At 44.1% G+C, this 23,601-nt stretch overlaps 1 protein-coding gene across 6 annotated transcripts in view; it reads left to right on the top strand.

Moving 5' to 3' along the window:
- tcf3a (transcription factor 3a) overlaps positions 1-23,601 on the top strand; it is a 46,051-nt gene that overhangs the window by 1,151 nt on the left and 21,299 nt on the right. For 5 of the 6 annotated variants that reach the window (XM_046322311.1, XM_046322310.1, XM_046322312.1 and 2 more), the window contains exons 2-8: positions 4,967-5,063; positions 6,939-7,011; positions 19,070-19,143; positions 20,749-20,824; positions 21,304-21,344; positions 21,665-21,794; positions 22,446-22,495. In XM_046322311.1, coding sequence (XP_046178267.1) covers positions 5,010-5,063; positions 6,939-7,011; positions 19,070-19,143; positions 20,749-20,824; positions 21,304-21,344; positions 21,665-21,794; positions 22,446-22,495 — 498 coding nt within the window. In that variant the 5' untranslated portion in view covers positions 4,967-5,009. Of the gene's footprint in view, positions 1-867; positions 920-4,966; positions 5,064-6,938; positions 7,012-19,069; positions 19,144-20,748; positions 20,825-21,303; positions 21,345-21,664; positions 21,795-22,445; positions 22,496-23,601 lie in introns of all 6 variants that reach the window. The other variant, XM_046322308.1, reaches the window with a different exon arrangement.

Below are 23,601 nucleotides of genomic sequence, written 5' to 3'. Positions count from 1 at the left end.
TCATAGATCCGTTGAATTTGATACCCAAAGAGAGCGACGCTTACTCCTTTGTTCTAGCCTTCATCACAAACTTTGCCAGGGCCTGACTCTTTGTTTTAAGTGTATTCGAAGCTACTTAACAACCTGTTTCTCACCCATCAAAAAAGCACGAATTTGACGAAATAGTCTGTGTTGACATAACGCGTTCGTTGTTATGGTAAAATCTGCACTCTGGGGATTCCGTCACAATCCGCAAAAACTATTTACATTCTCCGAAGTAGAGGGCCAGAAGATTTGGGAATGGGACATCCAGAGAAATGTCAGGCAACTGTTAATTCTGTTGCAACTTGACTTCCTGAACCCATCAACGAGATCATAATACATTAATCTTCAATAGAAACGCATGCTTCAGTGTGCTCCATATACTATAGTCATGTCCCTTAAAAACATAATGATTGTTCTTCTAAGGGACAGATCGACATTAACTGGAAGGGAAGGGCTGGTCCAGCTCAAGGTGTCATACATTTTTGTTGTTGTTGCCCCTCCCAATGTAAAACATATTTTCACATTGATGTCCCTTTTGTACAGTGAAATTGACCCCCCCCCCCCCCCCCCCCCAATAAGCATTAACTCAAAATAATGTTTACAACCAAAATGTACAATTACTAGTGAACCTGTGTTTATAAACGTGGATATCGACTTTGTGTGGCGCAGTCGCTGCCACACAGGGCTACGGGCCAGAAGGTTGGGGGTTCACAGGCGAGCTCACTCTCTCTGCCTGTTTCATTAAACTACGACCAGAGCAGGCTGTAGAAAATGATCAGCTATGAGGATTTCAGATTTTCAATATTTTGATGTTATATTTCTAATGATGTTTTCCTCCAACAGGTTTCTGTGCCAATGCACCACACAACCAATAAACAACGCATACAGACATCGGGTGCGTCAATATTATGGTTTGGTTTTTCAACATCCCAATAAATAGATTGTCATTCTCGACAAACAGAAAATACATACATCCCTACCTTGTATTCTTACTCAGTATAGAAGACTTGGCTTGACAAGCTCTGAATGTCATTAAACATGTTGGAGTTTTGTAACCAATATCTCTTTCTATTCATCAATTGGCCACTGCACAGTTTGGATTGATTTCAAAGGGGGATTGCACAATAAGTCACACTTATTTTAATTGTGGTCCCAATTATTTTTTTTTACATGAATACAATTACAGAGATGAATAAAACATTATGCTCAACCTCCAGATGAGTATGAGGGGGAGTTGAAGTACAATTCCTACAAGCTTGTTTGTTTGGTAGCTTATTGTTCAGATGCTTGTGGCTGCTGGTGAACCATGATGTGCAGCATCATCAAAGTGACACTGGACTAGCACACTTGCTAGGTTTCCATCCAATTGGCGACAGATTCTTCATAAAAACAATGTGCCGTTATAAGAAATTTGGCACCAGACAACAAGACGGGGAATATTTTAATTTACTGGACATTTGAAAAATGTACCAGACATCCGTATGCTTTCAGTTCTGACCTGGCACAGCCAGCGCCATCAATAAACAAGGGATATTGACCAAATGAACCACATTAATGTGTCCTTAACAGCCTATAACACATTTCCAAAAACACTATTACTTTTATTTCAATGTGTAGCATTTTATTTATAGCCTACTTTCCTAAAACAATAATTGTCCACTTCACCTTTCGACTTCAGAGATTTGAGTAGTAAATGTATCAGGGCATTGCATGCGTGGGCTTAGGTGTCCGCTGTATTATATGAGCTGGAGAGTGAATGTAAACCAGGGAGAAAACGCACTGCCCTCCCCTATTTTGGACCACCTCTCCCCGCACTACATTTCGATCTGTCCCTAGAAGGGTACTTATACCCTATTTGTGATAACATTGACAACAGTTAAACATTTTATAAGGAGCCCAAACTGAGTTTTGTATGTGGCCCCTCATGTTCTTTACACCTCACTGTGTGTTGGCCCTTGGCCATGAGTTGCTGCCTGCCTGAGGGAAGGCACACATTGCTCACCCATTCTTGCTCTATTGATATGTCTGAAATCTATCAGTCCATTCACACAACCAGAACCCAGTGCTTGTCAACGCCTGAGCTGTTCATAACTTCGATGATGGTGTAGGTTGATTATGGAACACAGATTTGGTTGCCTAAACCTTAAGTTACTACAGGGTGAATCCTCACCAAACCCAGACAAAGGAAGAGCAGTGGCCATTAGGACTCTAATAGTAAATATGATACTTCTAACATTTAACTTAATTAAATAAATAACAGTTGGCCGCATCCTAATGTCCACTACAGAGGACATGTATTAACAAGCTCTTATTTAATATAAAAATATTACTGCTCTGAAAACTCAACAAACTGTTCCTGAGATATTTACTTATGAGAAACAATTTCAATATCAAACTCACAAAAAATATAATTACACAATTGTACACATTTACATCAAATGTGCCAATTGTTATGGTAGCCATTTTGAAGAACCATATTATTAGTTTTATCAGGGTGACGCCCCAACACGTTATATTGTAGTCCTCTGTAGCTCAGTTGATCGAGCATGACGTTTGTAACACCAGGATAGTGGGTTTGATCCCCAGGACTACCCATAGGCTAAATACAAATGAATGCATGACTAAGTCACTTTGGATAAAAGTCTCTGCTAAATGGTGTTTATTATTATATTAAAAGCTCAGAATGTCATCTCAAAGGTACAGCAGAACCTAGCGCAGCGGCATGTATGGCCTTAGAGTTACGGACCAAAAACACGTGTACCATAAGAGATGACGAAAATGAATGGCAGGGTCTCAGAAGGTTGTTACATTTTCACCTTTCCCAGGTCTCTAAGACTCCATAATGGTTCCTCTATAAGTGCTACAAGGCACAAGTTGGTGTCGTATGAAGCTTTGCTACACTTGCTCTGAAATATGAGTTGTATATTGATTTCAATAATTTTCTTACATTCATTTATGAATATGGACAAATATGCATATAGAAAAAAATGGTTGCTTTATTTGGTATATTTTCCTAATATATTGTTGAACATAATATACTCTACTACAGGCATATCAAAGTTCCAGAGTGAGGTTTCTGCCAGTTTTCAAGTAACTGCCCATTTTATACAGAGAAATTGACATAGTAGGCAATGTAACCAATCACAGCCCTCCTTTTTACCTGCATCATTGCACATTCTGCAAATCACCAGCAGAGGGCAACTATTTTGAATCCATTTTCACATTCACCCTGTTGGTAATGCTTACAAACTGGATCATAATGCTAAAAGTAGCAGAGATCCCACTCTGAGACTTTGATATTCCCGTCGAGTATATGATGTAAATATGCCAAATCAAAAATAGTGTTTTCAATATTCATGTTTATTTTTCAATATTCTGAAAATGGTTATTTAAATCAAAATACAACTCATATTACAGAGCAAGCGGTCAAGCTTCATATGACACCAATGTCTGCTTTGTAGAACTTGCAGATAAAGGAGGTAAGGCCAAGATGTCATGGACATGCCAACTGATTAATTATTTCTCAATTGTTCTATTAGATACATGTCAGATATGTCAATCTTTGGATTAATTGTTGTATAGATCCCCCAAATCATAGTTTTTGATCTCTATATTGATGTCTTGTCACATTTACCCTGGAAACTCTGTCTGAAGGTTATGAGAAGGCACTTCAGACCTATGTTGTGTTCATCAGGTACAAACAGGAAAAGGTTGTGAAACAGAAAATAACTGTTTGTTTTTTCCCCTAAGTATCTGGGGTTACTGGTGTGGCATTTCATACTGAATGTAATAGCCTTTGATGCTGTGGCTTGTTGGTGAGAAATGATCTTCCAACAGGTTAGTTTCTGAGGTTGCCAAGGCAGCCAGCAGGGAGGACAAAGTCGACTATTGGCCTTGTGGTGTAATCAGAAGTTGTACTCCACCTAGTGTGTCTGATGTGGGCTAGGAAAGGGAAAACTCAGAATTCATTTAACACTAGATTTGGATTAAGGCTCTCAACCTGTATTACCCAATGATTGAAGCAGTGCTGTAGAAGGTCATCTCAGACTGTAAGTTTGTCAGTTTCTGTACCTCAAAGGGAATTCCTGTTTTATAGATTGAGCTATGTAGCACAAATCTGCAGGCCACAATCTTAAATGAATGGGAAATATTTACAGCGTCTAATTCAATAACAGTAGGATAACCCTGGTAGCAGTGAAATAACTAGCAGGCTAGATGGCTATGTGGTTGTCCCACTTGGTTATCTTAACCTTAGGTTAACCTAAGATGAATGCACTAACTGTTAGTTGCTTTGGATAGGGGCGCCTGCTAGATGACTAAAATGTAAATGTTATATTTGTGCCATGTTATCCACTTCGAGACCATTGAATGATGTATGACATCACGATGACTCAATGCTGATGATATTTACATCATGACGTAATGAGTTACTCTGCTCTATGCATTTAATGTGGCCGACTGGGTATCAAACAGACCAGATACACCTTCGTGTAAAGACCGTTTTAGCCCACTGGGCTAAAGCCTATTAATGGGAGCATCTTGTTTGCTCAGGGAGCAAACTTGAGTCTTCAGGTCTCAGAGAAGGTCTCTTATCATGAAACACCTCCTACATGCGCTCCCAAATGTGAAGGGATGTTCTGCCAAGGGACATTGTAATGTGGTGTATCCATTTCAAATAGAGGTCTAACCAACCACACAGTAAAACAAGTGGTTGCAATCAAGTTAATTGTTTGTAAAGAGGAATATTGATGTCGGTATAGGCAATTTTTTGGGGGGTGGATTTGAATCATGAAGCAGAATATGTACCCTTTACACAGGAATCAATCGAGTAGGATTTGACTTCACACTTTTGTCACACTGTGATTCTTGCCTTCTGTCTATTTCAACTATTTGTACCTTAATCTAGACTTGACAAAATGACAGTCCCCTCCCCTCTCCCTAGTCAGTTGCTGAGACTGTGAGGGACTAAGGAACAGCAGCAGAGAATGGCTACAGTGGGGACAGACAAGGAGCTCAGCGACCTGCTGGATTTCAGCGCGGTAAGAGATCTTTGCTGTCAACAGCCCTACAATATCTTTGAATATCTTGGACCATAATGCTAGAATCTTTGTTCAGAACACTTCCTTCAAGAAAGTAATAGGTTGTTTGTAGTCAAATATACGTCATCTCTTATGAAGGGATGGGCAGCAAAAACTGAATTGCTGCAACCTAGGCTTTTTATTGTATAAACAAGACAGTGTTTCTCTACACACATCAAGATAGACACGACGAAGATCCGTTTGAATCTTAATACTATAAAGAAACGAAAGTTGTGGAGCACGAGTGCATGGGCTTTGTTGTATTATTTGAGCTAATGGGTTGGTACATAAGTGGAAGAATAGCATGGTGTCAATCAGTCTGTGTTGTCATTGGGCAGTTGTTGTGAGTCACTCGCATCAATGAGTCAGCCCAAGCTTGGCATGTTTAGATTGCTTCCCACAGTTGACAGCTGCTGGAGTCTGTTGTAACTGAGAATAACTAAATCCTTCTATCGGATAGGTTAAATTGGCACCTAGCACCAAACAATGTAACATCAGAGGTGTAGTATAAGTTATTATATCTGGGTGGTTAGAGCCCTGAATGCTGATTGGCTGAAAGCCATGGTATATCAGACCGCATACCACAGGTATGACAAAATTTATTTTTACAGCTCTAATTACGTTGGTAACCAGTTTATAATAGCAATAAGGTGCCTTGTGGGTTTGTGATATATGGCCAATATACCACGGCTAAGACGCTCCATGTTGCGTTGTGCATAAGAACAGCCCTTAGCCATGGTGTATTGGCCATATACCACACCCCCTCGTGCCATATTGTACTTTGTCTATTAATTAAATAAGCAGCTTGGGTTCCTGTAGTCTAGTGAAGGTGACTACTAATGATGAAGTGTTTAGCCACAGGGTAGACATTTCCCAAAGCATAGATACCAAAAGGAGACTTCAGCTTTAAAAAAAAAAAAATGTAAGACTTCGGTGCAGTTTTTTTGACCCCATCTCTGGTTGAATGTTTTTGACCCCGTGTCTCTGGTTGAATGTTTTTGACCCCGTGTCTCTGGTTGAATGTTTTTGACCCCGTGTCTCTGGTTGAATGTTTTTGACCCCGTGTCTCTGGTTGAATGTTTTTGACCCCGTGTCTCTGGTTGAATGTTTTTGACCCCGTGTCTCTGGTTGAATGTTTTTGACCCCGTGTCTCTGGTTGAATGTTTTTGACCCCGTGTCTCTGGTTGAATGTTTTTGACCCCGTGTCTCTGGTTGAATGTTTTTGACCCCGTGTCTCTGGTTGAATGTTTTTGACCCCGTGTCTCTGGTTGAATGTTTTTGACCCCGTGTCTCTGGTTGAATGTTTTTGACCCCGTGTCTCTGGTTGAATGTTTTTGACCCCGTGTCTCTGGTTGAATGTTTTTGACCCCGTGTCTCTGGTTGAATGTTTTGACCCCGTGTCTCTGGTTGAATGTTTTTGACCCCGTGTCTCTGGTTGAATGTTTTTGACCCCGTGTCTCTGGTTGAATGTTTTTGACCCCGTGTCTCTGGTTGAATGTTTTTGACCCCGTGTCTCTGGTTGAATGTTTTTGACCCCGTGTCTCTGGTTGAATGTTTTTGACCCCGTGTCTCTGGTTGAATGTTTTTGACCCCGTGTCTCTGGTTGAATGTTTTTGACCCCGTGTCTCTGGTTGAATGTTTTTGACCCCGTGTCTCTGGTTGAATGTTTTTGACCCCGTGTCTCTGGTTGAATGTTTTTGACCCCGTGTCTCTGGTTGAATGTTTTTGACCCCGTGTCTCTGGTTGAATGTTTTTGACCCTGTGTCTCTGGTTGAATGTTTTTGACCCTGTGTCTCTGGTTGAATGTTTTTGACCCTGTGTCTGTCTACGTTTCAGATGTTTGCACCTCCGGTGTTGAATGGGAAGAACAGGCCCACCACTCTAGCCAGCAGCCAGTTCGGAGGCACTGGTAAGACTAGCCCTTTGGTTTTAATACAAAAATAAAGTCAATGTGCACTGACGGTTTGCGGCTCCCATTTTAAATGGTCCCGGTAACGGGATGGGTGCATCAACAAGTTATTGTGCTTCTTCTTGAGCAACTCCTTTGTTGCCTTGGCCATGTGTTTTGGGTCATTGTCATGCAGGAATACCCATCCACGACCCATTTTTAAAAATAAAGCCGAGGGATGGTACAAACATTTAATAATTTCAGTCAAAATGATCTTCAGGTGACCTCGGTGGTCGTACAACAGCATTGTTCTTCATATGTAACCAATAGGATCAAAATTGGTCAACGTCTACCTTTCCTCTACCTATCCCTGGGGCGGCAGGGTAGCCTAGTGGTTAGAGCGTTGGACTAGTAACCGGAAGTTCAAACCCCCGAGCTGACAAGGTACAAATCTGTCGTTCTGCCCCTGAACAGGCAGTTAACCCACTGTTCCTAGGCCGTCATTGAAAATAAGAATTTGTTCTTAACTGACTTGCCTAGTTAAATAAAAAAAATAATCTGTAAGTAATTCATTCATTTTTTAAACTGGTACTGGGCTACCTTCAGGTGAGGTGTGTGGGCGTTCTATAGCAGAACAACCAACATGTTTGTGAGACACTCACCTTTCCATAGAGGGGTCATAATAGTTTGTTCGCCAAACCGTTCAGACAGCAGATCGGCGGTACCGAGTCGGGAGAGGTCACGTGATTCTTGTGGGGGTCGTAGAGCAAAACAACCAACATGTACAATGCCATCGGAAAGTATTCACACCCCTTGGCTTTTTTCTAATTTGTTGTTATGAGGTGGGAGATGGATTGAATTGTCTTTGTTCTTCTGTGTGTCAATGATCGACACAATACACTGTCAAAGTAGAAGAAAAATTCCAACATTTGTAAAAATGTATGAAAATAAAACGTATCTTGATTATTCAACCTCCTGAGTCAATATACGTTAGAATCACCTTTTTCAGCGACTACAGCTGCGAGTCTTTCTGGGTAAATCTCTAAGAGCTTTGCACACCTGGATTGCACAATATTCTTTGAAAAATTCTTCAAGCTCTGTCAAGTTGGTTGTTCATCATTGCTAGACAGTAGGGCTGAGCGATTGACCTACATTTAGTTGTATTGTTTTGGTTATTGAAATGCACTACTCTACTGAGGGACATTACACGTGTGTATGGGGAACAGAGGGGTATGGGGGTAGTCATTCAAGTCATGTTAAACACCATTGTACACAGAGTGAGTCCATGCAGTTAATTTGACTTGTTAAGCAAATGTTTACTCCTGGATTTATTTAGGCTTGCCATAACAAAGGGCGGGAATAGTTTTTGATTCAGGACTTCATGTTTACATTTTTTATGAATATTTTTAAAATTCACTTTGACACTATGGTCTATAATGTGTAGATCGGTGACACAATCTCAATTTAATAAATGTTCAGGCTGTCATACAACATAATGTGAACACTTTTGGTAGGTGCTGTTCATGAGTCACCAATCCATAAAGGGCTCGTAATAGTTTGAAGGCCAAACCGTTTGACGTTTTTGTGAGAAGACTATTTCCGTGATGTCTCGTGGTCTGACAAACACCGCTGTAGCTCCTCCTCCTTTCACCAAAGATCCGGAAGGCCGACAGCGGCGGGTTTGGTGTGTTGAGACTTAGGCCATGTAACAACAAACCCTCTGCATGTCTATCTTAAACGGACATTTTTTAATGGGGATTTTAATTATGCTAATTTGACTTCTGTGGGGCTGCGGAAATTGTTTTGAGGATTATTAAAGGAACAGCATGACAGTGATAGGCTATTACAGGCCCAACTACACTTTCTCTTATTCCTTCCTAGAACCCTCTCACTGTCCCACCTCTGACCCCTCCATCCCCCCTACTGCCCTCGTGGGGAGTGCTGTCTGGAGTCAAATCCCAGTAGCTGTATCAATACTCCAAATATGCTAAAATGGCATGCTGTCCTTCATTACCAGTGAGGGTTCAAAGGATTGGATAGCAGTCCACCATATTGCTTCCACCTGTCTCGTCCTGCTAGATCATTGATCATAAAGGAAAGTTAATGAGGGAAAGAAGCTAGTTAAAACAGACTGAACCAGCCCCCCCCCCTTCCCCCTCCAGGTGTCCCCTCCCTCACCTTCTCAGCTGCTGCCTCTCCATCATGCTCTACTGAGGGTGTAAAGACCAGCGGGGTGATAGGAAATGACCCTATTCACCCCCCACCTCTCAACCTGTGGAAGAAAAACTATTTCTGTTTCTTTGCTCCTCCAATCAACCACCATCCCTCGAGAGGCCCCATCTCCTCTTGTTGACAACCATCCAAAGATCAACAACAAGAACCATGCTCCACATCCAACTACTGTCCTCTCTGTCTCAAATCGCCTTGCTTCAACCCACTTTCCCCCAATCACTTGCCCTCATCCTCTCTCCTCCACCACCTTCATTCACCCTCCTCGAACCTCTGAACCGTTGCTGTAGGTCCTTTCAGGTCCTAACTGAAAAGAAACAGGATATTGAAGTAGCAGAAATAAGATGAAAAGGATGGGCAGGGTTGAGGCCAGGGACCCAAACTACAGCTTGAGTGCCACTTAGATCTTATTTTGTAGCAACAAAAGGTGCACGTTTACAAAAGGTCCTTACTGTTCTCAATCCAACGGCTGCTCCTGGCATTGTTTTGCAGCCCTCAGCCCAGGTCTCCACAATGCTCATTAGAGGCCCAGACAAAGGGCCTTGGCTGCCGAGAGAGAACTGGATAGGCAGGCAACATATGTGGCCCAGTGTATGATTTCACCCAGGAACCCCCCAGCCCCCTCACCCCACCCATATTTTCACAATGAGAATGATGAGGCTTTCTGAGGGAAGGTTCTGGATCTCTGCCATACCTTCTCCTTGGTACCATTAGTTAGTATCTTCTCTGCTTTGCCTTTTTATAAAAATTTTGATTTAGATGAGCTGTTTTTCTCTGGTGCTCGGGCTCATCCCTGTCGGGTGTAAAATGGCTGTTTTTCTCTGGTGCTCGGGCTCATCCCTGTCGGGTGTAAAATGGCTGTATTTCTCTGGTGCTCGGGCTCATCCCTGTCGGGTGTAAAATGGCTGTATTTCTCTGGTGCTCGGGCTCATCCCTGTCGGGTGTAAAATGGCTGTTTTTCTCTGGTGCTCGGGCTCATCCCTGTCGGGTGTAAAATGGCTGTATTTCTCTGGTGCTCGGGCTCACCCCTGTCGGGTGTAAAATGGCTGTATTTCTCTGGTGCTCGGGCTCACCCCTGTCGGGTGTAAAATGGCTGTATTTCTCTGGTGCTCGGGCTCATCCCTGTCGGGTGTAAAATGGCTGTTTTTCTCTGGTGCTCGGGCTCATCCCTGTCGGGTGTAAAATGGCTGTTTTTCTCTGGTGCTCGGGCTCATCCCTGTCGGGTGTAAAATGGCTGTTTTTCTCTGGTGCTCGGGCTCATCCCTGTCGGGTGTAAAATGGCTGTTTTTCTCTGGTGCTCGGGCTCATCCCTGTCGGGTGTAAAATGGCTGCCATGTATTGTCAAGGACTCATGGATTAGGATGAATTTACCCTGGCCCTGGATACTGGGCTAAGGTCTGTTTTGGGGGAGGGGTAAACTGATCATTGATCTGTGTCAAGGACAAACTTCTACCCATAGGAGCTGTCATGCATCCCTGGTTCTCTCTGACATTAGGTGGGTATGTGCGATTCCCTTGAGGTGCCACCTAACTTCCAACCAAGTTTCATTTACTGGCAACCAGAAACTGAGAATCTGAACTGGTATTTTTAAACCCTGGCTTTGGCTAAATGCAGAAGAGCAGAGTGTTTTGCATGAACTTTCTGTTCTTTAGGAAGTTTCCTTCATGTGAATGGAAATGGAATTGGTAATTTAGTAACTCGATCAGATTTGCATACGAATTGGATTCCTTGTGTGGTATAGAGGCATACTATGTCTGACTGCTCAAAACACAGAGCTTTAAACATAACATACATTGTCCAGAATATAAAGAGGCTTTCCAGTTGCGTTGAGCCCGCTACTAAGGTCAGCATTTTCTGAAGGATTTAGCCTAATGCTTGTAGCTTCTAACTTCAATAATTTCAAAAATATCTTCAATATTAATCATGTTGAAGTTTAATGTCAAATTGGTGTTTAATATTGTCCTCTCGGCATCTTAACATCGGCTCGTATGAATCATTTGAGACGCATCATACTGTTGCATTTCCATTCTAGACATTCCTTAAATCACAATCGCGCTCCTTAATACTTATTAGTCATTTTGCCTTGTCTGGGTGACTCACATTTCTGTCATACAGGAGAAAGAAGAAAGTGTAGACAGACAGTACACCTCTTACGTGTGTACATGTGTCTGCATGTTCCCTGTGTTTTAGTCCTGTATTCTCAGAGCCAGTGACTCAGACTGACTGCTCCGTTTCCACTATCTCTTCCTGTGTTAATTATAGACCAGCCTCAGTCTCTTAAAGGGGTGGTGAGGCCCGGGTTTAAAGGGAAGGTCGCTATAGTGAACGTGTCTGTCCTGACTCAACCCTCTCGCTCTCTGAGACATTCACTGACGTACGCACGCACGCATGCACACAAGTCTCCCTGCCGGCAAACCCCATAAAAGTGGTTACGGTGTAAAGTCCTTGCCTCACGTATGTTAGGGTTGTTCTAGTCAGCAATGGCTCTGCAACATAGTAGAGAAACCACTGTCAAGATTATTGGTTAATTTGTCATACTTTGAGTCCATAAAATGTGGAGTTCAATACGGGGTCCTTTCTTCTAACAATTTCTATGGATGTGTGAAACAAGGGATTTGTGGACAGGAGCTCTGTTGTTTTCTATGTTGTAGTAGTGTCTTATATCAGGCTGTCATGGCAACGACTTGTAGGAGGCAGCCATTTGAAGTTTGAGCAATACAGAGAAGTCTACTTAGATGAGTCTGTCACTTATTCTCTCCTTCATCTACTAATCAGCAGCTCTGTTAATTAGAAGGAAAATGTGGAATAAAAAAATGTGAATTCTTAATGAATATGCATGAAAGCTATTTTGATGTTTTACTTCAGTTGCTCACTTGCGCTCTCCCTCTCAATGTGAGTCATTTGTGTGGTGTGAAACAGTCTTCATATTTGTATCTCCCTGGTTTAAATGAACTTTCCCTCCATACCTTTTTTAATACACTTCAAATCCCTGGACAACCATAAAAATACCTTGCAATAAGAGTCGTGATGCTACTTACAACAACAGAAGGTCTAACCATTTACATTACAGAAGGTCTACAAATTGGTGAGACATCCAGCACTTAACCTTCTAAAATGCATTCCAAACCCCCTCTCCATTCCCTCCTGACTTCCAGTCCTCCCTTCCCTCCCCAGGAGAATCTGTGAATAGCCCGGGGCCAGGGGTTCTAGGTACCTGCAGAGCTCTCCTTTATCCCCATGGTGTCAGTTCAGATCTGGATCTCCCCTCCTTTGCACTTGTCAGTCTTCCTAAAGAGCAGTAAGGGATACTCACCGTGTTCATTTCCTACCCCAGTGGCTATGCTAAGTCTTCCACATTCTTCAGATGACTCCATTTTAGGCGCCCATTCATACTGTTGACTTGAGGGGAATGTGGATTGTGTGGCTTGTGAAGATGGCATCTGAGGTCCGGCCTGGTTTGGCAGGAGGAGGAGACCACACCAAGACGTCCTCATAATGTTTGTCTTGGCAGCCCTCGACAGGGTTATGGAGATGGTTAACCTCAAGTTTAACGCATCTTGTGGATATCTAGACAGTGGTCTGAACAAGTAGTCAGAAGGTGATTTTTAGGCTCGCAGTTTAGCACATGCCAAAAGGTACAAATGCTAAGCTGCGACAAAGTTTAAAAAATATATATATATATATTATTAGATTACATTTAAATGTGGGTGAATACCAAACATTTGGAACACCTTCATAATATTGAGTTGCACCCCCCCTTTGCCCCCAGAACAGCCTCAATTCGTCGGGGAATGGACACCCCAAGGTGTCAGGGATGCAGACCCATGTTGACCAATGCTTCCCACAGTTGTCAAGTCAGCTGGATGTCCTTTGGGTTGTGGACTATCCTTCATACACACAGGAAACTGAGTGTGAAACCCAGCAGCGTTGCTGTTCTTGACACATCTATGTGCCTGGCACCTACCACCATACCCTGTTCAATGACACTTAATTCTTTTGTCTTGCACATTCCACCTCTGAATGGCACACACACAATCCATGTCTCAATTGTCTCGAAGCCTAAAAATCCTTTAACCTGTTTCCTCCCCTTCATCTACACTGATTGAAGTGGATTTAATAAGTGACATAAGGGATCATAGATTTGACTTGGATTCAGCTGGGCAGTCTAACATGGAAAGAACCGGTGTTAATGTTTTTTAACACTCCGTGATTGATAGTTGCATATCGGGATATTATATTTGATTGTATTTCTAGTTGGCTGTACCTGCTGTACCTGCACCAAAACTTCAGTGTGTTTCCTTCATAGCTTTTTGTTCATCTTTTATAAATAGGGCGCCAACATGTTTTCAGCACTTTTATTTCCATGACTGATCAAAACTGTTTTTCTCATGCCTCTCTAATCCCTGTGCAGCAGGCATGTGGTGAGAAATATGTTTGGAACATGAAATTTAAAAAATCACAGTATTGAATCACACTGCATATAGAATCGTGAGAATCCTAATACATATCGTATCGGCACCTGTGTTTGGTGATATCGTGAGGTCCCTGGTCAATGATCCCTTCAGTTGGCACATTTGTGATCTCTCTGGGAAATGACTAGGAGAAACACTTGTCATTTTCAGCAGAGGAAGGGACTGGTCCTTGTGTGCTGTTCTATGTCTCTGCTGTGTACATTTCCTCACTACTGATTGACATGGAGAGTGACATCCCGTTGAGGCAACAAGCCCCTCATCGTCTCCATCTGCCATTCCGCTGGCATCTCTCCTATAGATCAGTTGTCACGGTGATGTAGCAGCTCACTCCACTCTGGACCATCATTCTCCTCGATGGCTGATCGTCGTCTTCCTACCCGCTCGCCTCCGCCTCTCTGTTTTTTTAATTAGACAACAAAACAAAAAAATATGAATATTCATAGAGCAGCGCCTCATTAATATGCACTATTATGCAGATCAGCCCACAATTAAGCCACAGCTTCCCCCCAGAGATGCTGGGTAGTGGTAAGAGAGGAGGTTGGAGGGAGAGAATTGCTGCTTCACCAATTTTTAAAACACTCTTCCTACTTTCCCCCTATTTCAATGCTAATCATTTGACCAGGGACAACATGGCTACATGACTTGTGTCCCTTCTGTTAATGTGTAGCCCTTATTCTGTTGTCATGCAAAGAGGGTGTAAGGGGATGGTATTAACTGCTACTGCATTGCTGTGGAAAAATGTAAAGGAGTGAAGTGGGAGAATGACAAATGTTGAGGATGATTGTAGGAGCCTCATGCTTGGTGTTAATTATTCAAACTTCCTACAGCTCTTAGCCACACTAACATGCTGACCACACTGCTCCTGTCACAAAATAAATGTACACACATACTCTGCAAAAAAATAAACTGTTTTTTATTCTCAACTGCGTTTTATTTTCAGCAACTTAACATGTGTAAATATTTGTATGAACATAAAAATATTCAAACTGAGACAAACTGAATGAGTTCCACAGACATGTGACTAACAGAAATTGAATAATGTGTCCCTGAACAAAGGGGGGGTCAAAATCAAAAGTAACAGTCAGTATCTGGTGTGGCCACCAGCTGCATTATGTACTGCAGTTTATCTCATGGACTGCACCACATTTACCAGTTCTTGCTGTGAGATGTTACCCCACTCTTCCACCCAAGGCACCTACAAGTTCCCGGACATTTCTGGGGGGGAATGGCCCTAGCCCTCACCCGCCGAACAGGTCCCAGACGTGCTCAATAGGATTGAGATCCGGAACACTGACATACCTGTCTTGCTGGAGGGTCATGTCAGGATAAGCCTGCAGGAAGGGTACCACATGAGGGAGGAGGATCTCTTCCCTGTAACGCACAGCGTTGAGATTGCCTCCGATGACAACAAGCTCAGTCCGATGACGCTGTGACACACAGCACCAGACCACCTTCAAATCGATCCCGCTCCAGAGTACAGGCCTCCGTGTAACGCCCATTCCTTAGACGATAAATGCGAATCTGACCATCACTCCTGGTGAGACAAAACCGCAACTCGTCAGTGAAGAGCACTTTTTGCCAGGCCTGTCTGGTCCAGCGACGGTGGGTTTGTGCCCATAGGTGACGTTGTTGCTGGTGATGTTTGGTGAGGACCTGCCTTACAACAGGCCTCATCTTCACACTGATGAGCAGGGAACCTGGGCATCTTTCTTTTGGTGTCGTTCAGAGTCTTTTTAATGTACTAAGTTTTCATAACTGACCTTAATTGCACAGGTGCATGTTCATTAATTGTTTGTGGTTAATTGAATAAGCATGGGAAACGGTGTTTAAACCCTTTACCATGAAGATCTGTAAAGTTATTTGGATTTTTACGAATCATCTTTAAAGACAGTTAATGTGTTTTTCAAGCATTGCATCCACACTGCTCACACGTGTCTGTGTAGCCAGGCGCTAAAATAGAACTTGGTTCTATTTGTGACGCTTGACGCGCTGCAAGTCCCGTCTTTCCCATCTCCTCATTGGTTTTTAGGAGCGTATACCGACGTGGGTGAGGTCCATAATCCAGTTGGTAGTGGTAATGCAGCTTAAATTAAAGTTGGTTGCCAACCTCCATATAAAGTCTAAAGAAGAAGCCTGAAGGAGGAGCGATTACTAAAACACACTCTCTGTGTTTACCCTTTTGTCGGTGTAGAGGACCTTGTGCATTTGTAAAATAACAACCCAATGTTTTTTTCCCAGGACAAATTAGCTAGCAACAGCAAGCTAGCTAGCTAAATTGCCATAATTTTTTTTGACCTGTCCCCAAATTAATATAGTTGGTTCAGAGTTCATTTGTGATATTTCAACCTGTGTCCTGATCGTGTCTGGTGAACCCGCGGCAGCATGTTAGTGGCAGAGTGGACACTGGGAGCTGAAGTAGCAGTGCTCAACCAAAGGTTATTTGGAGCACTCCCAGGCAGTTTGGAAGCAGGCCACCCTCCAGCCTCTATCTTCTAGGTACTAGTGTGGCTCTGAAAAGATTGGATGGATCGGTATTGAGGTTATGGTAATGCTCCACCTTGATTGGCTGGGTTGAATTTTTGGCATATTCTGCACACATTTCCAATCCACTCAAACCTATCAATACTCTGGTGGGGGCGACTAGGGGTAATTTAGAATAAGTATTTAGTTGCTCCTTTTCTCCCTCCTTTTCCAGTCAACACCTCTCATTTACATTACATTACATTTAAGTCATTTAGCAGACGCTCTTATCCAGAGCGACTTACAAATTGGTGCGTTCACCTTATGACATCCAGTGGAGCAGCCACTTTACAATAGTGCATCTAAATCTTTTAAGGGGGGTGAGAAGGATTACTTTATCCTATCCTAGGTATTCCTTAAAGAGGTGGGGTTTCAGGTGTCTCCGGAAGGTGGTGATTGACTCCGCTGTCCTGGCGTCGTGAGGGAGTTTGTTCCACCATTGGGGGGCCAGAGCAGTGAACAGTTTTGACTGGGCTGAGCGGGAACTGTACTTCCTCAGTGGTAGGGAGGCGAGCAGGCCAGAGGTGGATGAACGCAGTGCCCTTGTTTGGGTGTAGGGCCTGATCAGAGCCTGGAGGTACTGAGGTGCCGTTCCCCTCACAGCTCCGTAGGCAAGCACCATGGTCTTGTAGCGGATGCGAGCTTCAACTGGAAGCCAGTGGAGAGAGCGGAGGAGCGGGATGACGTGAGAGAACTTGGGAAGGTTGAACACCAGACGGGCTGCGGCGTTCTGGATGAGTTGTAGGGGTTTAATGGCACAGTCAGGGAGCCCAGCCAACAGCGAGTTGCAGTAATCCAGACGGGAGATGACAAGTGCCTGGATTAGGACCTGCGCCGCTTCCTGTGTGAGGCAGGGTCGTACTCTGCGGATGTTGTAGAGCATGAACCTACAGGAACGGGCCACCGCCTTGATGTTGGTTGAGAACGACAGGGTGTTTGTCCAGGATCACGCCACAGTTCTTAGCGCTCTGGGAGGAGGACACAATGGAGTTGTCAACCGTGATTGGCGAGATCATGGAACGGGCAGTCCTTCCCCGGGAGGAAGAGCAGCTCCGTCTTGCCGAGGTTCAGCTTGAGGTGGTGATCCGTCATCCACACTGATATGTCTGCCAGACATGCAGAGATGCGATTCGCCACCTGGTCATCAGAAGGGGGAAAGGAGAAGATTAATTGTGTGTCGTCTGCATAGCAATGATAGGAGAGACCATGTGAGGTTATGACAGAGCCAAGTGACTTGGTGTATAGCGAGAATAGGAGAGGGCCTAGAACAGAGCCCTGGGGGACACCAGTGGTGAGAGCGCGTGTTGAGGAGACAGATTCTCGCCACGCCACCTGGTAGGAGCGACCTGTCAGGTAGGACGCAATTCAAGCGTGGGCCGCGCCGGAGATGCCCAACTCGGAGAGGGTGGAGAGGAGGATCTGATGGTTCACAGTATCGAAGGCAGCCGATAGGTCTAGAAGGATGAGAGCAGAGGAGAGAGAGTTAGCTTTAGCAGTGCGGAGCGCCTCGGTGATACAGAGAAGAGCAGTCTCAGTTGAATGACTAGTCTTGAAACCTGACTGATTTGGATCAAGAAGGTCATTCTGAGAGATAGCGGGAGAGCTGGCCAAGGACGGCACGTTCAAGAGTTTTGGAGAGAAAAGAAAGAAGGGATACTGGTCTGTAGTTGTTGACATGGGAGGGATCGAGTGTAGGTTTTTTCAGAAGGGGTGCAACTCTCAGTGGTTGTTCCACTGGATGTCATAAGGTGAATGCACCAATTTGTAAGTCGCTCTGGATAAGAGCGTCTGCTAAATGTCTTAAATGTAAATGTAAATGTAAGTGGACTACACGTCTCGAATGTTCAGAAAGTTAAGCTTACGTAGCAAGAATCTTATTGACTAAAATGATACAGTACTGCTGAAGTAGGCTAGCTGGCAATGGCTACATTGTTGACTTTGTAGGCTAGCTGGCAGTGGCTGCGTTGTTGACACTACACTAATCAAGTCGTTCCGTTGAGTGTAATAGTTTCTACAGTGCTGCTATTCGGGGGCTAGCTAGCAGTGTTGATTACGTTACGTTGCGTTAAAAGAACGACAATAGCTGGCTAGCTAACCTAGAAAATCGCTCTAGACTACACAATTATCTTTGATACAAAGACTGCTATGTAGCTAGCTATGTAGCTAGCTACGATCCAACAAATCAAACCGTTGTACTGTAATGAAATGAAGTGAAAATGTGATACTACCTGTGGAGCGAAGCGGAATGCGACCGGGTTGTTGAGTTCTATTCAGAAGACGTTGGCTAGCTGTTGGCTAGCTAGCAGTGTCTCCTACGTTACGGACGACAAATAGCTGGCTAGCTAACCTCGGTAAATTAAGATAATCACTCTAAGACTACACACTCTAAACTACACAATTATCTTGGATACGAAGACAGCAAAGACAGCTATGTAGCTAGCTAACACTACACTAATCAAGTCGTTCAGTTGAGTGTAATAGTTTCTACAGTGCTGCTAATCGGTGGACGTTTGCTAGCTGGCTAGCTGCTGGGCAAATAGCAGTGAAGACTACGTTACGCAATTATCTTTGATACAAAGACGGCTATGTAGCTAGCTAAGAAGAAATAATTACAAGTCAATACTATCTTTGATACAAAGCTAGCTGCTGGGCAAATGGCAGTGAAGACTATGTAGCTAGCTAATCTTTGAAGAAATTGCTAAGAAGAAAGATTAGACAAGTCAAACCGTTGTACTATAATGAAATGTAATGAAAAGTTATACTACCTGCGGAGCGAAGTGCAGATGCGACCGCTCGCTCCAACCCGGAAGTATCCAGTATCTCAGGTCTAACCCTGTGTTCCATGGTCTGTGTTCTAGGTATGGATGAGCGAAGCGGTTCTACCCCCTGGGCATCTGGAGAACAGAACAGCCCTTCCTTCAACCAGGGACGGGTAAGGGAACACTGCACACTACACTTTTGTGTGTGTGTGTGTGTATATGTATATATATGTGTGTGTGTGTGTGTGTGTGTGTGTGTATATATATATATGTGTATATGTATATGTGTATATGTATATGTGTATATATGTATGTATATATGTGTGTGTATGTGGACACCCCTTCAAATTAGTGGATTCGGCTAGTTCAGCCACACCCATTGCTGACGGGTGTATAAAATCGAGCACACCTACATGCAATCTCCATAGACAACCATTGCCAGTAGGATGGCCTTACTGATGAGCTCATGACTTTCAACGTGGCACTGTCATAGGATGCCAGCTTTCCAAAAAGTCAGTTCATCAAATTTCTGCCCTGCTCGAGTTGCCCTGGGCAACTGTAATTGCTGTTATTGTGAAGTGAAAATATCCATGAGCAACAATGGCTCAGCTGCGACATGGTAGGCCACACAAGCTCCCAGAACGGGACCGCCGAGTGGTGAAGCACGTTGCAACACTCACTACCGAGTTCCAAACTGCCTCTGGAAGCAACGTCAGCACATGAACTGTTCGTCGAGAGCTTCATGAAATTGGTTTCCATGGCTGAGCAGCCGAAACACAAGCCTAAGATCACCATGTGCAATGCCGAGCAGTGAAAACATGTTCTCTGGAGTGATGAATCACACTTCACCGTCTGGCGGACAAATCTGAGTTTGGCGGATGCCAGGAGAACGCTACCTGCCCCAATGCATAGTGCCAACTGTAAAGTTTGGTGGAGGAGGAATAATGGTTTGGGGCTGTTTTTCATGGTTTGGACTAGGCCCCTTAGTTCCAGGGAATTGAAATCTTAACGCTACAGCATACAATGACATTCTAGACGATTCTGTAATTCCAACGTTTGTGGCAACAGTTTGGGGCATTCCCTTTCCTGTTTCAGCATGACATTGTCCCCATGCACAAAGCGAGGTCTATACAAAAAGGTTTTGTCGATCTGTGTGGAAGGACTTAACTGGACTGCACAGAGCCCTGACCTCAACCCCATCGAACACCTTTGGGATAATTGGAACGCCAACTTCTAGCCAGGCCTAAATGCCCAACTTCACTAATGTTTCCATTCAGCCACAAGAACAAGTCATGCAATGTTCCAACATCTAGTTAAAAGCCTTCCTAGAAGAGTGGAGGCTTCTATAGCCGTAAAGGAGAGACCAACTCAATGTTAATGTCCATGATTTTGGAATGAGCTGTACAACAAGCAGGTGTCCACATACTTTTGGTCATGTAGTGTATCAACATCAACATGTTACTAATCCATATCCCTGATATCGTCACCGGGGATATTACTCATCCATATCCCTGATATCGTCCACCGGGGATATTACTCATCCATATCCCTGATATCGTCCACCGGGGATATTACTCATCCATATCCCTGATATCGTCCACTGGGGATATTACTCATCCATATGACTAGTCTTATCTGGACATAACAGTTTGGTCCAAAGAGCTCACAGGCACAGTGCGTTTTGCTTGTAGATGGTCATGTTGAATCTGTTTTAAGACACAGCATTTGATTTAAATTCTTCATCTCTCTCTTTTGTCTGTTTCTCTTCTTCCCTCCAGGGTTATGGTGAAGGAACTCATTACAATGAGCACGAATGCCTGGCTTCCACCCCTATGTTCGGCTCAGGAATTGTGGGTAAGGAGATCTGAATATATTTCCTCCATCCTGGCATATGTTTTAGATCTTGTATCTGAAACAGGTTCTCTCCCTGGCCTTCCATTTAATTTAGCTCAGCTGATTGGACGTCCCCATCATGACAAAGGGCGGGGGGGTTGAGGGGTTTAGGAGCACAAACAAACCTCTCCCAAGGGATTAGTGTGGCCTATAGCATGTTTGTGTGTCTCTCAGCTGAGCTGTCAGGAGAGCAGAGATGGGGGTTAGGCTTTAATTACCCTCGGACCCTCGATAACGAGCCAAGTTGTTTTGATCCTGTCTAAAGTCATAAATACAACCCTTCATATAGAGCACCTCACACGGCGAGCGGGTGGCAGAAAAGGGGCCCAACTGGAGAAAGGTGAACAGGTCAGATTGGTTGTTAATGTGCTGGAGATGAGTGAAACGGCCTTCAAAGGTTTTTACCATGTCCTGCCCTGATTGTCCCTCTGTTTTTACAGGCAAAGCTGAGCGAGGACCTTACTCTTCTTTTGGAGCACAGGTAAAATCAGTCACTTATTTTCCAACTTGTTTTTTCCCCTCTTGTGACTAGCTCTCCCATCTGTAGCTGTGGTCTCTTCCGCTGAGTCATTTTTATTGTGAATCTGCTCCCCTCGTCCTTCTCATCCTCTCTCCTGCTCCCCTTGTCTTTCTCGTCCTCTCTCCTGCTCCCCTCGTCCTTCTCGTCCCCTCGCCCTGCTCCCCTCGTCCTTCTCGTCCCCTCGTTGTTCTCGTCGCCTCGTCCTTCTCGTCCCCTCTGTAAACATTACTGTCTCTAGCAGTATTTGTGTGACTGACCTGGTCTTCTCTCCTCCCGTGTAGCCGGGCTTTATGCCCAGTGAGATGCCCATGCCCAGTCCTGATGCCCTGTCCCCCTCGGGTCTGAAGTCAGGCTCCCAGTTCTACCCCTCCCAGTTCAATCCTCGCAGGAGATCCACCCAGGAGAGCATGGGTAAGGACAGAAACCACAGAATATTATCCCATAGAATGCAAGGAAGATGGAGCACACATTCCAATGTAGAACCGACATTCCAATGTAAAGCAGGGTTCCATGGTGTTTCCTTCTAGTCATATTGGAGGGTCTTTTTTAAAATGAGCTTCCAGTTCTATTTCTGCTGCTAATGCTTACTGCAGTTGAATTACATGAAACAATTCATAGTGTCACCTAATTGGCAGGTCCCTTGTAAAATCACATGGAGTTCACAACCATATCCACTCCACTAATACTATTACTATGTGAAAGAGTTGCTCTTTATTTTGGTGTATTTGTAGGACTGTGATTACCCTCACTTCTCCTACTGATGTTTAAAATAACAACCAGAGAAATCTCACTTCTGCTAAACCAGCCAGGGGTTCAATGGGAGGAGCGGGGGGGGTGACACCATTGCATAAACACACTGGTTGGATAAGATTCAGTTTGATTAAGGCATTTATAAGGGCTCATAAAGACATATTCCTACCAGCACAGAGCTTACCTAATGGACAGCATGAATGAACCCATTCACAGCATGAATGAACCCATTCATCGATATGCCCGAACTGTTAACACTGCATTCATAACTCTGTTGTTTCATCTATGTACTCACTGTGTGTGTCTCCTCAGATGGCCAGCCAAAAAAGATCAGGAAAGTTCCCCCTGGCCTGCCCTCTTCAGTAAGTACTGCCCCCCTCCTCCCACCATTACCTCCTAGTACCAGACTGCCACACCTTAGTCTGCCTATTGTCCCTAAAGAACACAAACCTGTTTCAGACCTTTTGCCCCTTCCAACCCAAAATGAGTCCACCTACGCAATAAACCGTGTCACCCAACCATATTCAAACCTTTCCCCACTCACTTTCAGGAATGCTCCCTCATCTAAAACATTCACCCAACCCACTCCCTTACACACACATGTTCTGCATCCCCCATGCCTAAACTGCCTCCCAGCCCTCATTGTCAGTGTGTGTAATGTGGACGCACACCAATCCCCAGACTATAACCCCAGATTTTTAGAACGGCAGCCAAACTGGCAGAGAGAGAGAGGGCCTCCAGCCCCACAGCTGTGTGCTTTTGCATTGCCAACGAGGTGAAAAAATAAACTGAGCCCCACTCATTCACCCATTCATTTATTTAGACTTCTGTATTTATAGTGGGTTTTATTTGTAGGCCATTTATTTTAGATGTGCATGCATTCCTTCCAGCCCAGCATTCTCACCCGTCCATTGCTTAAGGTAAAGAATGAGGCTTGATGACTTCACTAAGCCTCCTCTATACAGTGTCGACTGTTCACCTTCCATCTTTTTCCTTCTCTCCCCTCCCTCTTTTTTTCTCTCCATCTCCCTCTTGTGAGTTCTACTTGCTCCAACCCTCCTTTCTGTTTCTCTCTCACCCTCCCCCGCTCTCTTTTCCTCCATCTCACTCTTTTCTCCCTCCCCCATCCCTCTATCCCAGCTGCCTGTAGAGTTGGCTGCAGTCCAGGAATGGGCAGATGGCACAGTAATTAGGAGTGCATCTCTCCATTCCCTCTCCCCCTCTTCCACTCTTCCTCTCACCCTCTATTCCTCTCTTCCTCTCTCTGTTTAATCAAATTAGAGAAACAACTTCACTGTGTAGGAACTGAGTCGTCTGGCCCATAGTTTTATTATCTCATGCCTGCCAGAATTGGGCTGATTCTGTGGCATCTGCTAGTTCACAACCTCAGGACCTTCACCTCTTTAGTGACATGCCAGAGACTACTATCAATTCTGTGTGATGCTCTGTAAGCCTGAGAGAAGACTGG

This window comes from Oncorhynchus gorbuscha, linkage group LG22, assembly GCF_021184085.1.
Source record: "Oncorhynchus gorbuscha isolate QuinsamMale2020 ecotype Even-year linkage group LG22, OgorEven_v1.0, whole genome shotgun sequence".
In the NCBI taxonomy this organism is placed as follows: domain Eukaryota; kingdom Metazoa; phylum Chordata; class Actinopteri; order Salmoniformes; family Salmonidae; genus Oncorhynchus; species Oncorhynchus gorbuscha.
The sequence above is the reverse complement of the archived record's forward strand: the minus strand, read 5'-3'. Positions and strand labels throughout refer to the sequence as shown.